At 47.2% G+C, this 15,016-nt stretch overlaps 4 protein-coding genes across 4 annotated transcripts; 2 read left to right on the top strand and 2 right to left on the bottom strand.

The window, feature by feature from the left end:
• Positions 1-782: 782 nt before the first annotated feature.
• Positions 783-2,769, top strand: N7533_004215 (putative C2H2 finger and ankyrin domain protein; the record flags this gene model as incomplete). Its single annotated transcript, XM_057100865.1, has 2 exons — positions 783-828; positions 881-2,769. 2 exons carry the CDS (start codon positions 783-785, stop codon positions 2,767-2,769), a joined length of 1,935 nt encoding a protein of 644 aa, XP_056960495.1.
• A 956-nt stretch (positions 2,770-3,725) lies between these two features.
• Positions 3,726-6,119, top strand: N7533_004214 (FHA domain-containing serine/threonine-protein kinase; the record flags this gene model as incomplete). Its single annotated transcript, XM_057100864.1, has 6 exons — positions 3,726-3,889; positions 3,960-4,245; positions 4,308-4,604; positions 4,667-4,713; positions 4,764-5,057; positions 5,108-6,119. 6 exons carry the CDS (start codon positions 3,726-3,728, stop codon positions 6,117-6,119), a joined length of 2,100 nt encoding a protein of 699 aa, XP_056960494.1.
• An 883-nt stretch (positions 6,120-7,002) lies between these two features.
• N7533_004213 (uncharacterized protein) lies at positions 7,003-8,031 on the bottom strand (the record flags this gene model as incomplete). The annotated part of the gene is made up of 2 exons (XM_057100863.1): positions 7,003-7,908; positions 7,969-8,031. 2 exons carry the CDS (start codon positions 8,029-8,031, stop codon positions 7,003-7,005), a joined length of 969 nt encoding a protein of 322 aa, XP_056960493.1.
• Positions 8,032-8,918: 887 nt separating this feature from the next.
• On the bottom strand, positions 8,919-14,612 carry N7533_004212 (uncharacterized protein; the record flags this gene model as incomplete). The annotated part of the gene is made up of 12 exons (XM_057100862.1): positions 8,919-8,968; positions 9,030-9,450; positions 9,509-9,606; positions 9,678-9,779; positions 9,862-10,227; positions 10,290-10,367; positions 10,424-11,084; positions 11,143-11,514; positions 11,565-13,857; positions 13,910-14,084; positions 14,138-14,442; positions 14,500-14,612. 12 exons carry the CDS (start codon positions 14,610-14,612, stop codon positions 8,919-8,921), a joined length of 5,034 nt encoding a protein of 1,677 aa, XP_056960492.1.
• Between the last annotated feature and the right edge of the window lie 404 nt (positions 14,613-15,016).

Below are 15,016 nucleotides of genomic sequence, written 5' to 3'. Positions count from 1 at the left end.
CACCAGGAACTCCACGATAGAAAACCATCTTGTCATGATAGTATGTTTAAAAGCAAAAAGTTAGATCGGTGGCTCCAAGCTCATGCTGATAAAAATGAAGATGTATAAGGTATCATATGAGTTAATCAACTGCGGCTTCAGGTTGAGCATTGCTGATGAGAGCATGGTTATTTGTTGTAAGATGGAGAAGATACATGTAGTACTTGTATACCCTCCACCTGATCATCACCTGTTACTAGACTCGGATATCTATTAGCAGTATCTATAATGTGCTCCTTGAACCAATATGATTTGGAAGCTCCGGAGGGGACCCAGGAACTTAAGGTAGTTAATTGTGATTTTATGAGATAGTCACAATCCGATAATGACCCGGCCTGTTGTAGATAAAGTAAAGTATTTTGAATGGTCTATGTTTCAATTCTTAAATATCACATATATCATTCATTCTTTTCTAATTTGTCATCTTTCCCCTCCGTTGAGGGAGAATAGTATAAACTAGGAAGTCTTACTGAGAATGCAACTTTTCTTGCGTGCCCTTTTACAAGTGACCACTATGAATCATTCCGAGTAAATGAACCCAGAAAATTAGGCATAGCCTCGTAAATGAACGGGTCTGACGCAGTATGAGTCAAATGGAGGAGGCTGAGCCGCGGGGACCGCATTGAGGCCGCCCCACTCGTGCATAAAAGCAGCCCTCCCCGCCCGGCAGTAAAAGAGGCCATCGGCGTCATTGGAGGGGTTTACACTCACACATACACTGTACATTCCACACTTCACCAGCCATGGCGAACTCTCGCATCGAAGATCTCCTCAAGAAACCTCTCTATGGTGCGCATTTTCACGCTTTGCTTGTGTTCATTGACTAATCTGTCGCGTGCAGTATATGATCTCCCACAAGAGCTTCTTTCAACATTGATCACAAAAACCGGAAACCAAGACATCGCTGAACAAACCCCCGAGCCTACCCCCAAAGATCTCGAGCTCGCTGCGCAAGAATCCGCGATTGCATCCTCGTCATTATGCTCTCTCTGCAACGTCACCTACCGCAATGTGGAGGAGCAACGAGGTCATGTTAGATCTGACCACCACCGATACAACATCAAGACCCAGCTGAGGGGCAATGCACCTCTCGACGAGGCCCAGTTTGTTAAAGCTGTGGGAGATCTGGACGAGTCTATATCCGGATCAGAATCTTCAGAGTCAGACTCAGACTCAGCCGAGGGTGGCGCCGACACAACGCTCACAGCCTTGCTGAAGCGACAAGCGAAGCTCTCCGAGTCACCCGAAGAAGCAACAACTACAGTGAAAGGAGGGACAGCGAAACAGCCGCTGTTCTGGCTGTCCAGCTCCGGCCTACCTTCTAACAAATCCCTGGGCGTCTACCGGGCAATTTTCTCCAATGTTGAACAAGATGAGCCCAGCCATTTGGTGGACACCCTACGGAAAAAACAATTGGCCCCCATCAAGGCGCGCACAAATAAGGCACAGGCTCAACAGAGTCCCCCAGATTCTAGTCCCCACATCTTCATGTGTATGATTGGCGGTGGTCACTTTGCCGCAATGTTGGTCTCTCTCGCCCCTGAGATCCACCGCAAGCAAGGCGGAGTGGAAGAAAGACAAGCAAGAGTTATCGCGCACAAAACATTCCATCGCTATACCACTCGACGCAAACAAGGTGGCTCTCAATCTGCCAGTGATGCGTCACGGGGAGCTGCTCACTCTGCCGGTTCTAGTCTGCGTCGATACAATGAAGTAGCTCTTGAGAAGGATATTCGAGAGCTACTTGCGGACTGGAAAGATATGATTGACAGTGCAGAACTGCTGTTCATCCGTGCCACAGGAAAGACAAACAAGAGAATACTCTTCGAGAAATACGATAATCACGTTCTCAAGCAGAATGACCCGCGACTGAGAGGGTTCCCCTTTAACACTCGCCGAGCCACACAAGGAGAACTTTTGAGATCTTTCAAGGAGTTGACCCGCGTTAAGGTCAGTGAAATTGACGAGGCCGCGCTGGCCGCTGACGCTGCCGCCGCCGAGGCAAAGAAGAGGGAAGAATCGAAGCCTTCTACGCCACGCCCGCAGCCACAAAAGCCAAAACTATCCAAGGAGGAAGAAGAGGCTTTGTTACATACCTCGCAAATCCAAGCCTTGATCCGCCGCTCCAAAGTCCCAGCTTTAATGTCTTACCTCTCAAACAACTCTATTCCTCCGTCATTTACCTTCACACCTGCCGACTCGCCCCAGAACTTCCGTTCTCCGACTCCTCTTCACCTTGCTGCCAACTTGGATGCCCCGGCGATTGTTACTGCTCTCCTCACAAGAGCTGGGGCAGACCCAACTATTGCCAACCAGGAAGGACGTACGCCCTTTGAACTGGCCGGAGATCGTTCGACCCGCGATGCCTTCCGTATTTCCCGTCACGAGCTAGGAGAATCGAAGTGGGACTGGACCGTGGCAAAGGTTCCATCTGCGGTATCCAAAACAGACGCAGATAGCCGGGCTGAACGGGAGCGAAAGGTCGCCGAAGAGGAAGAAAGTACTCGTCGGAAAACAGACCTGGAACGACTGAAGAAAGAAGATGCCGAGAGAGAAGCACACCAAAGGGCCAGCAAAGGTGGTCGGGCCCTAGGAGCAATGGAGAAATCCGCCGCAGAGAAACGGGACGAAGAAACTCGAGGCATGACCCCGGAGATGAGGATGCGTTTAGAGCGAGAGCGGAGAGCTAGGGCGGCTGAAGAGCGTTTCCGGCGGATGCAAAACAATTAGATGGTTTTGCATGCTGATTCAAATTGGTTTTCTAGCGTTGTGTCTGCATAAAAATAGCCTTAGAATTATTGCATAGGAATTTTGATGAGCCATGCAATCGTACTTTCGCACAACTTCCAAGGTTTTCGTAGCTGAGAATTAGTAGTAGTATCGATAGTATGTCAATGGCTGGATTATCGATGCCCGAGTCCCCAGGAGAGTTCCTATTTGGAATCCAAACTGTGCACTGTTCCCTAGGTATCAGGCGAATGCTAGGCTGATCTGGCTAGAACACATGGCCCGAAACAGTAGATACCGAGGTACTAGTAAGTTATTCCCCAGCGCAAACAGACATAAACCAGTTGAACTATCTTTCAAGGCTGGGGCTTGTCCTGCAGCATGCAATGATTTGTTTTGCTAATCTTCAGGCAATTTCCGTGAAGTGCGTCGCTTTGCTCTTTGAGCATGGGTTTAGTGTCAGTTAATGCTGAAGGCTGTAAGAGGAAACGCCTATAAATACCATAGCCAGATCATGATACTAAAGGCTACTAGTACTTTAATCGAACACTATATATACCTGAGCTAGGTACGATATGAATGCAGAGTAAATGCGCAGTACGATGGTATCGAGAGAGGTTCCGGTTGCTACAAACCTGGTGGCATCCCATGGCAGGCACAAGCTATTCATAATTTCTTATCTAACAGTAGTATGAGTACTACCTCACTACTCTAGGGAGCTACTGGGATCTCATAACTAGTCAGTGAATTTCCACTGATTGTTGTATTTCGCAATTGATTGCCAACGTAATCCGTCACGGAAGTCACGAGTCCACCGAGTTACTACTAGGGTTATCTAACTCTTTCCAACTCACTCACCCGCTCAACTTTTCCTTTCACAACATTTGCACCCACCTACGCTCTTTTCAACCTACATTACCCAGAGCTCTAATATTTCTCTCTCTTTATCATATACAATCATGGACCGACCGTCTGCCCACCATTCTTCACCAAGGTACCCAAGAGATAGAGGTACTCGGGTAGGGACCTTAGTTCGCCTGAACTCGAAAAACCAGCAGGTCAGCGACCAAATCGAGATATACAGCAATGAAGAGATTTTGATTGGCCGAAATTCACGTCTCTGGTAAGTACATAGGATGGGGATTTCCACAAATCCCTCACATCGCCTAACTCCAACACATTTTATCATTTAGCGAGTACGAGATCACCGACCCCTTCGTCTCGAACACACACATTCGAATATACACCATTCTATTCGACCAGGACGTGTCGTACGATGTGGCTCCGCTAGTATATGCCCAAGACCTGTCTCGCAATGGGACTTTGCTAAACGGTCATCTCATGGGTCTCGAAAATGGTGGGTTTCTCCTCCGTCAAGGCGACGTACTATCTATTACTCGTGACATTTCCATTCGGTTCAACTCGGCAACCCAGATCGGTGACGGATGCTTTAGTGACCTCCAAAGTAACGAGATTCAAGTAAGTCTATAAGTCTATTTATGACCACTTTCGAACCTGATTTCATCTGATCGTGGTCCCAGCAATTTCGACACCAATATCTTGTGACTTCCCGAGTTCTGGGCTTTGGTGCCTACGGCCGAGTCCATATGTCTGTTGAAGAAGGCACAGGAAGGCAGTTTGCCTGCAAGATAGTCAACCTCAATGCCAGGGCACACGGTTCCGATGACGAAGAGGAGAGCCAGCGCCAAGGCTCCAAGTTCTTCAAGAGCGGCGTGCCCAACCCTACCAGGCCCCAAAAGACAGACTTGGAAAAGAAGATGAAAGAGAGAAAGGAACGCATCCAGCAAGAGGCGAAAATACTGACAAACTTGTCTCATGTGAGTTCTTACCGTCACTTTCCATATCAATATTCATCGTAAGATTCTAAGTCGCCGCACAGCCAAACATCATCACCCTCGAGAAGGTCTTTCGATCAGAGAACACAATGTCAGTTTGAGGATTGATCGGAGAATAAATGACGTCTCTGACTATGCTAGGTATATCATTTCGGAACTTCTTTCCGGAGGTGATCTTTTCTCCTTTATCAAGTACAAAGGAGGACGACTTGAGGATCTCACGGCGGCCGCAATCACTCGCCAAATTCTGCTCGCGGTGGAATACCTGCATGAACAGAACATTGTACACAGGGATATCAAGCCAGACAACATTCTGCTAACATCTCTCAAGGACGGGTGCAGGGTTGTCTTGACCGATTTCGGCTGTGCAAAGTTGATCGATAAGAAAGCGAAGCGGACGACAACTGTCGTCGGCACCTTCGAGTACTGCGCTCCGTAAGTATTGCCCTCATTTCTACGAAGTCGTATACTAATGAATTCAAAAGTGAAGTTTGTCGATCTAACAACCGCGGGTATACGAAGGCCATCGATTTATGGTCGCTTGGATGTGTGACGACGGTCCTTGTGGCTGGATACAGCCCGTTCGATGAAGGACGACGCTTTGGCCAGGACGAACTTGACATACTGGAGGAGGATCTTATCTCGATGGGAGCTAGCGAAGGAGCCACAGACTTCATATACCACTTGCTCATTCTGGACGAAGTCGAACGGATGGATGTCAGGCAGGCACTGCAACATGGTTGGTTTACGAAGCCACGACACCACCAAACAAGACTCGACAGACTATACATGCAGGCCATCCGAGGCTGGATGCCACGGCGAGATGAGTCGGTCATTGTCGATCTGAAATCGAAAACCAATTGCTCGGCCAATCTTCGACACCCTTCTCAGGAGCCCGTTTTCGAAGATGAACCTGCTCTAATTTATCGACCTCCTTCAATTGACCATATTTCGGAATCTTCATATGATGTTCCTGCAACAAGTACACCAGCTCTCGAATCCCCCACCCTGACCAACATTTTTCGTTTCGACGCAAGGACCTGCAAGGGGAATCAATTCACTGTCTTCCGTGAGAGACCGATTCCCCAGGGTCTCGATAAGAAAGTCCGAAATTTAAAGCAAGAGATTGACCAAGAGCTTGAAGACCGATACTTGGAGACTGCCTCTAAAATGGCCAAATTCCAAGTCCAAGAGGATATTGGACTGAAGACGCCCGATCTAACGAAGAAATACCCACAGGAGGGGCTGCTTGGTGACAATTCTGAAGCAATAAATGGGCCAACGAACGAGCCTGGGTGGCTGCCAACTGGGACTCGCTGTGATCGCTCACCGTCCAAATTGGGAATTGACTCTACTCGAAAAAAAGCCCCGACCCATAATGAAAAAGAGGCCGAGAGAAGAGAAGAAGTCTACGAGGAAGTCCACAATCCATTCACTGGGAAGAAAAGACGGTATATCTACGGTCGAGATATGGAGAGTATTATCACGATGTCTTAGTACATCGCCGTCGCAGGGATGGGGAAGAATCTTCGCAAAACAGGCCTGACAAGTATGCTTACACCTCATCGCAAGATGCTTATCTTACTTAGCCTGGTGGTGTACGAGGGAGTGAAGAAAGATGGTGCTTTACCATCTTATGTCTGATGTCAAAGAAACCTTTAAGATTAATCTAATATATAATATCTAGTACAAGAAACTCACAGTATCAAGTAGTGTGCTTTGTTTTGAAAACTTGAAGACATCAAGAATATGGGTGTTCCAATCTTGGTACCTTTGGAAGTTGATTCCATCCTACCTTTATCATTTAGCGCGATTTTGCAACTACTACTACCTAGGTACTTGAATGAAAGGGATTTGCCTACGTACCGGGGTTCCTATGCAAAGACTTGGCTTCCCCCTTCCGTTTTTGTGCTCAGTGAGCCTGGATTTGCTCGCTGAGCATTACTTGCATACTATGAGCCAGTGGGTCTACCCCGCTATCAGGTGATCTGATTAGCAGCGGAATAAAGCGATTGCCTTGATCTTTCACTGTGTATTCGCCTTGAGAGATGACCCGTCTTCTCATTTACACCACTCACGAGTCAAATACGCGAACGTCGTACTAGCTTCCTCAAAGTTGCCGCTTAATACCAGTTCTCTGATCAAGGTGACGAACCCAAAGGTTAACCGTAGTGTAATGATTGTATCTGTGTTTCAGGAAAGTTACAACCTCATCGAACTTGTAACAATAAATTACAAAACGTTCCAAGAACCCATAATAGACTAGATCCAAAGGGGAATAGCGTGTTTCAGAATAAAGTTCAGAAATCAAAAGAAAAGAAAACAAAGGTGAAGCTGATTTCGAGCGGCCCTGCAGCTAACCCCAAGACACGCAAAATCCTCACAGATCCGCAAGGACTTCATCCAATTGATACAATTTGCGCCCCAGATCACCATCGACTCGATATCTCTCCGAAAGAGTCGCATATTCCAAAAGATCATTAGTTTCCATCCATGTCCCGATGATACTGCCGATATCATCAAGCTCGCCATCGACACGGCCCTCACGAATAACCCTTCGAAAGCCGTCCAGATAAAGCACCAGGAGCCTTCCCGTTCGGAAAGCTTCCTCATCTGCGACGAACATATATGTGCTTGTAGCAACTTTCTGTAATGGTGTCGCAGTTGATTCAATTACTGAATTTCGCTCATGAAGCCACGCTGCAGGGTCGTCTGCTTTTGCGATGGCGAGATCCCTCTTGAAATAGCGGTACATGTTCTTGAAGATATCATCGCTTGGTTCAGAGACGCGTTTCACAAGAAGTTCACCATCACTAGAGCAAAAAGGCTGGATTAAAAGTGGACCAGCGAGCTCAGGAAGAATATCGTAGATTCGACGCCAGGAGTCTGGAGCGGGGCCAAAATTGAATAAGTCCTCACTATCGAGAACAGCCCATTCGGCTTCTTCCCCAAATGTTTCTGTGTCGATCCATTCTTCCATTTGCGCATTATCTTTGGCTCTCTGGTCCTTCGAGGCGCTATAATAAGTACGCAAGAGATAGGGACATAGATTATCTGGATATGGATCCATTGCGTACCATCGCAATTTTTCACAGCGATAAGGTCGAAGAATTACATTAATTTCTTCTGTTGTAGGTAGTCGAAACCCACTGGCAGAACCCTGGGCAGGGAGGTCTTCGGGAATTTCGAACCATGTAAGAGGAAGAATGTTTAGGTTGAGAAAATCAGTGACCAATCTGTTTCGTTGCTGGTCTGGGGTTTCGGTCGAAGAGAAGTCCCAGTTTAGCTTTAGAGATTTAGCAAGATACCCTGGCTGGAGAAGAAAATGATACCGATATAAACGTACTATAAAGTATTGTTCAATCAGTAATCTACCCCAAGCTGGTCCTGTCTTATCCGAGTCAGACATGATGACGGTGAAATTATCGTAGAGCGGCGGAGTTGGATCTTCCAAGGTTGGAATAATTCACGGCCAGTTGCAGCTGCAGGGAGGGGGGATACTGTTTAAATAGGTCGCGCCAAGATAAACGCAGGCTGTATTTGGGAGGGGTAATCTGCTTTCGAATATTACTGTATTATTAGAACCGCGGGTAAACAATGGCGGACACATCCACGGGGATAGCCTGCGCCAGGTGGACAACAAATTGCTAGCTAAATACACGTTGCGTCTCTTCGGATACGTGCCTAGAAACCCGGGTGGGGGTTGGGGGGGTGTCAGGGTAAATGAAATCATCCATCATCATCACATTGTATTACTATTAAAGGGTCGGGGCCCTGCCTTTGGTAGAAAATTGGGCTGCTGGGAACTTTGTTATTCTACATTGTGTACACTAGTGTAGGACTGCTTTCAATTATCTAATATTGTTCAACCTAGTACAGACCTCGGGATGACTACTGATAATTATACCTAGGTATCTACTAACTCCTAAAAAAGCCCAATGGTTTCTAGCTTGTTGCTTCCAGGCTGGTGCCTTTGCTAGATCACGGATCCGTTATGACAAATTTGCTTAGTAGGTTCTCTTGAAAAAAGGGTTTGTTTAAAGAACCAAGAGATCTGTTCCCTGTTTTATCCCAGTACGTGGAATGTAAAGCTGCTTGAATTGATTGACGGCCTTCGACTTGCAGTTCTCTAAACCTATAATTACCAGCCAGTAGATCCGAAGCTTAACACCAACCTTCAATTCTGAAAATCTTGAATGGTGTTGAAAGAAGAATGGAAAGGCAAGTATTGATGAGTAATATCCCTTTCACTTGATATGTCTCTATTCCGAAAGTAATCCAAAAAAAATTCGGGGATCACAAGAAATCATCCGAGTCCTCATCCATGTCATCCACATATTCAATGCCTTGAGAAATGTTAGCAAGTTTTCGAAAGGATTTCGAATTATTCTTGAAATTTCAACTCACTTTCAACCTGCCATCCACCCCAATTGTCAGTGTCCCTTTTAGAGGCCCCGCTCGAGCTGCCGCTGCTCGCAGTGTTTGCAAAACGAACCAAACACCTGCCCATATTGAAGCGCATCTGCCAGCCGGATGGATTCATGCCAGGACCATTGTCACGCTTACAAAGAGCGTTGTACGGCTGATTTGTCTTTACTGTTCCGTCGCTGCTGACTTCAACGCCCGGCAATTTATACGCATCATCCTGATTGAAATGGTTGACTGCGCAAAGAATTGAGTCCATGTCTAGAGGCCCCTTGTATCCTTGGTTCACAAATTCGGGTTTACCCGCATCCCACCAATCTGCCGACGTCATGGAGATTTGAGGCTGAGCCCAGGTTGCTTCATAGTCTCGTTTATAAGCCCAGGATAGCTTATCATTCCCCAACTTTTAACGAATCCATTAGTGTATATCAAACGGAGTCACCGGGAGAGAAGATACGTACCTGATCAGCGCCGTCTGGTGGTGGCATTTTATCGCCATACACGACGAGCTTCTGCTTGAATACGCCTCCAGGTCCATAGTCACCGTCTTTGGTCCACTCTAACAAGGTCGATTTGACCTCAAATCAGCAAAGTAACGAAGGAATCATTTTTTAAAAAAAGATGTCATACCCCTTTTGTTTTGCCAGGAGACCCAGTGTGAATCCACGTCGTCATCCACCCGCATCGCGGAGTTCAATTGTTTCCAGTTGGATGTCAGTTGGCCGATCAATTCTGAAGGTTGTGAGTAAAGGTGGACAAAGAAAAGGAGACAAAAGCCAAGATGAAAAGGAAGTTATAAGTTATGAATACTCACGAACGCATTTTCCATGCCAGTTATTTTGGAAATTAGGCACACATTTAGTGCGACGCTGATTCGAAGGTAGATATGTGCCTCCCTGCTCGCTGGATCCCCAGGGAAACTCATCACACTGAAGTAACAGTGATGTGCCCAATTTCGCGCTGAGCTCTTTACTTTTCGGTGCACATGAGCTTTTTGGACAAACACTCAAGCGCCTGCCAGACACGCCATCCTGAGAGAAAGTGAATTGTGTAATCAATGGCTGAAGTTTGACAATATCGTCACATAGACCAGGGACGTCGTCTGTGACTGTCACAAGATTACCACTAGCATCTTTGACCTGGTTAGACACCTGGTATGTCTTTAGAAATGCGCAATTGACTGCCAGAGATCAGTCACTTGGTAGAAATAAAGATATCACTTGGTTTTAATGCAGAACCCACATTTTAATTCTGGCACCCTGAAACCCGTGGCACCGGGCGGGCATTTGCCATTGTTAGAGAATTGGGGAGTTTTAGGATCTGACGTCCATGTCAGTCTTTCATCATGACTTTATTCAAGGCTTCGGCTTTCTTACCCATGCCCGTAACGTCAGCTCGGCGGAAGAGATCTGCAGCTGGACTCATAACGTAATGCGTGCTGTTGGCGAATAATTCTGTGTCATATGAATTCTCGACATCTGCGTCAATCGACGCATCTCTCTTTTTAGCGTCCGACTCTGACATCGGAATCGTGCCCTTCTTCTCGTAAAGTTTAAGCATCTTGTCGGGCGAGTAGGCTGTGCGATCTCCCGTTGCCCAGTCAATGAAACTGAGAATCTTTGCCTTTGCCTTGTATCCGATATTATAGTATAGATAGGCGCCAAATCGGTAGTGGAAGGAATTGTCCGAGGAGTCATAGTCTCCGTGAGCTTGGAACGAGAGGTCACTATTGACATAGCCACTGAGCTGTGCGTCCATCAAAGTCTTGCCAGCCACGAGTTTACCACCGCCAATTTTAATACCAATGTTGGCTTGTGGGGTGATAATAACATCGATCTGTGCATCGACAGCCACACCAGCGTGGAAAATAGGCTCAATCTCACCAGGAGCTGGTGAATCCGTTTTACTTTCCAGGCCGAGAAGGTTTGTGTACTTCTCTTGAACCTCATCATCCTGGGGCCAGAATACCTCGGCCTTTCCAAAGGACATTCTAGCTCCCGCTTCAAGTGAGCCATACAGTGTGACTTTTCCACGGATCTAAATTGAAAGTTAGTGACTGGTCCTCATTATCGAGACGCAAGGGGACGTATCTTACCTGGCCATAGACATCTAAGGTAGGACCGACAGCTGCAATTCCCTTGACGGCCAATCCGGGGTAGGTGAGCGTATCGATGATCTTTTTTCGCTTGGTTTGAGTCTGTGCCTGAGCCCTTCCTTCGATATGCAGACCAATGTATGCTTCAGGCTCCATTCCAAAGTAGGCAAATGTTTCCGGCTTGCTTGGAGGGATGAAAGTTGCTGACAGATAATATGCATATTTTGCGTCCATGCTTAATTCTGCTTCTAGATCCATCTTGAGTTCACCATAGAAGGTCTCCCCAGGACATCCCCATTTGGCATAGAATAAATTGATCGTTTTGCTCAGGCCTAACTCAATCACACCAACACTACTCTCCGTGACAGTGGTCTAGATCCGTTAGTAATTAAATCGCAAGGAAATGGCAACAGAAGACTGACTAATTTCCTTAACCACTCCCCGAAAGCTCCGAACCAACGCTTCTGAAGATGGGAGCCGCTGACATCAAATGGTGTTCTCACTTTCACGGGCTCTTCACGTTTCCGAAGCTTTTTGTCTTGAGAAGCTGCTCGTCGAACCTTTGCACGCCATTCATCTTGACTGTAGGGTTCTTCATTCACGCCACGCTTCCTCCGACGAGCTGGAGAGCCCGTCATCTCATCCCAGTAGCCCAGCAGGTTAGTATAATCAACACGTATTTGTACTGCATCATCGTCACGCTTAAGCTTGATATCTTGAAAATTATAATCAATCTTCACCTTATACACTGGATTGTTGATATTTTCCAAAGAACGGTGATGGAGGTGGTGATCTGGCAGCTGATAGCCGTCTGCCAGCTTCATCGACACAATGCGTGCAAATGGACCTTCGCCAACATGAGGAGGGAGTGAGATAATTGTGTCCTCTGCACCGTCGATAAAAACGCGCTCGCACTGCTTTGATCCAGCAGGATAATTGCAGTAGACGTGAAATGTCTCCTCAGCATGATCGAAGACCCTATCCATCGCCGTCTGATTGTTGGTCAGAACAGATCGCTTCCTCAGGGGAGCTTTGATTGAGCGTCGAACGACGGTCTGGGTGGTTGAGAAGTCGTTGTCAAGCGATCCCTCAGGACCATCCAGCATGACAAAACCATACGCATCAGTGCCATCTTCCTCAGTAGATCGTTCGTCATCTTCATCGTTATTTGCGTATTCATCGCTGTATTTCCAAGCCACGTCCGAGCTGTCAGGGTCGTTGTAGTATTTCTCCCAAAGATATTTGGGATTAACGGGCCAGTTCTTGTTGTACTTGGTTGGAGGATCGCAACAATATGACCACTCTGGGTTCATGCCATCATCGGGGACATGGGTCTCGCATGAATCAAGGTTCCCAGGGCCCTGGCTTTTGGGAGCAGCCCTGGGTTCAATTGCACTGGCGATCTTCACTCTGCCTGGTGAGCATGGTCGTGGCTTACAGGTTTCACCCAATGGATCCCCGTTAGTGTAGATGTTAGTCCATTGACAGTTTTTGAAGGGCTGATCTTCTGAGCAGCATAATCCACTCTTAAATGCCTCCTTATGCGGACTACCTACTTGGCCATTGGTAGGCGATACATATGTGTCTGAGCACCAGGGTTTGCCACTTGGCTTATCAAAGCGATAAGTATAGAATTCATCACCCGTAGGGCATTTAGTCGGGTCGGATTCGACCAAAGGCCCCTGGCAGTCGGTCCAGCTGCACCTCTGGAACATGGCAGCAGAATCACAGCAAAGGAAACGAGCACCTGTAAAACACTGGCCTTCACCTTTTGCGTCAAGCGCCGTATCTTGATTGAGTTTGAACTGGGTGCTGCCGCACTTTCCAGCGCATCCGAACTCGCTGCGCTCTGGAGCTCCGTTCCATTCGCAATTCTTGGGCATGGCATCTTTCGGGCAGCAGATATGTCGGAACCAGCCCTCATCGCAGTCGCCATGGAGACTCTTGCCACCAGCCTGGTAAGGGTTATGCGCCGTCTCTACCGAAAGGTAGCCTGAAGGGCAGATTTGATCCGAAAACTTCTGCTCGCCATTGGTACAGCGATCTGTCACAAAGCAATTTTGCCCGGTATAGGCGGCAAAAGTGTCAGCAAGGACCTTTTTGGAGCGACCGTCGCCATTTCCCTTCATTTGTAATGTCGACAGATCCTGTCCGATCAGACCTGACAGAGCATTGAATTCGCCATCGTCCTGATCAATTGCCCAAATCATCCAACCACTTAGACAACGCTTTGAAATGAATTTCTTCTTGTCGTTAAAGGACTGTGCATCGTCATATGATATCCACTGTGAGCCCTGATACACATTGTATTTCACTGTCGTTTCAGGGTCATACTCTGTGTGCACATCTAACGAGTTGTTCCGAGAGCTGATTTCTGCGTAGGACAAGATTCCCGCAGTGTCAGTGCATGTTCCAGGTGCACCCCCAGTGCTGAATTGGCATTTTCCATTTGGTTTCGAGCAATCCACATCCTCCATGGTGAATGAGCGACCGTAGAATGCAAATCCAAAGACGACGTTGGCTGGATCGATGTTGTTTCGCCAGAGCAGGTCCATACCGAGCTCGATTTGAGAGATATCTGTATGCCCTTCGAGGTACGGACCAGTCCATTTGCTGTTCCGGTCCCACATACCGTGCAGGTCATAACTCATGAGATTGAAATAATCCACATATTTTTGCATTCCTTCCACATCAAAACCACGAAGGTACCAATAGCTGGTGGGTACAGTAACGGAGATTTCCCACCCGGGGGTTCTCTCGGTCGAACGCCTCGCGCATTTCTGCCACCAGAGTAACATAGTTGGCTGCATCATCGGCCTGACCTCCACGGTCTGTTGCAGACGGATATTCCCAGTCAAGGTCAACGCCGTCTAGGTGGTAATTTTGTAGATAACCGACTACAGAGCTAATAAAAGCCTGTCGGTTTCCGTGAGAGCTCACCACTGTTATGAAAGTCAGTATTGGTTGGCAGAGAAGATTTCATGAGATAACTTACTGTCGCTCCAAAGCCCTTGATTTGGCGGGTCACTGAATGTCCACCCTCCTACCGCGATATTCACGCGGAGACCCGGATTGGAAAATTTGAGGAACGACATTCTATCAACAAGCTGTCCATACTCATTGATGAGAGTATAGTCGGCTCCAAAATTCACGAAAGCGAGATTGATATGAGAGAACGGTTCGATCACAAGAGACTCTGGCTCAATCACATTGCATCCTTTGCCAATGTTGAATAACTCATAGTATCCAATGCGTCGGTCATAGGACATGGCGTCTGTATTTTCTGAGCAAGTTGCGCGGCTGTGGCAAGTTTTTAGTATTCGAATCTCACTCAGGAAGTTTTCAAGAAGATCTCACTCCGGTTGGCCACAACCTCCACCCTTCGAATTAGGCTCGCAGCCTTTACCGCAGAACTCAGAGGTGACACCGCAATACCCAAAGCCACTAGAAATGTCAATCAAAACACACATTTCAATACACGAGGGATAGGTCGAGATTACCTGCAACAAACATTGATCGGGCAGTCAAAGTTCTTTGGAGGAGCATACTGGCCACACTCTGCAGTTGCATTGCAATTGCTCTTGCATCCATCGCCACAATGCTCGGGTGTGAATCCACAAGCATTATCTTTGCTGCAGCATCCTTGGTAACATGGAATACTATCTGAGCAAGTTCCACCAGGCTCACCTAACCCTTGAGAATGAGAACCTGAAATCTGAAGGCATAATATAAACAAAAGAGTCTGAGACCACAGGGCGAGTCCGCTGGCCCGCAGCACCTGAATTAGCCTCATGTACACTCCAAAGGAAGTAAAGGCCTTCCTCGAGTATTTTGAGTTCAGTCAACGAGAGAAAGAAATAAAAGAAAAATAAAA

This window comes from Penicillium manginii (assembly GCF_028828005.1).
Source record: "Penicillium manginii strain IBT 31320 chromosome Unknown utg000004l:1.0-7231830.0:1.0-7236170.0, whole genome shotgun sequence".
NCBI classification, from domain to species: domain Eukaryota; kingdom Fungi; phylum Ascomycota; class Eurotiomycetes; order Eurotiales; family Aspergillaceae; genus Penicillium; species Penicillium manginii.
Note: the sequence above shows the minus strand (reverse complement) of the source record. Positions and strands in the feature narration are given on the sequence as shown.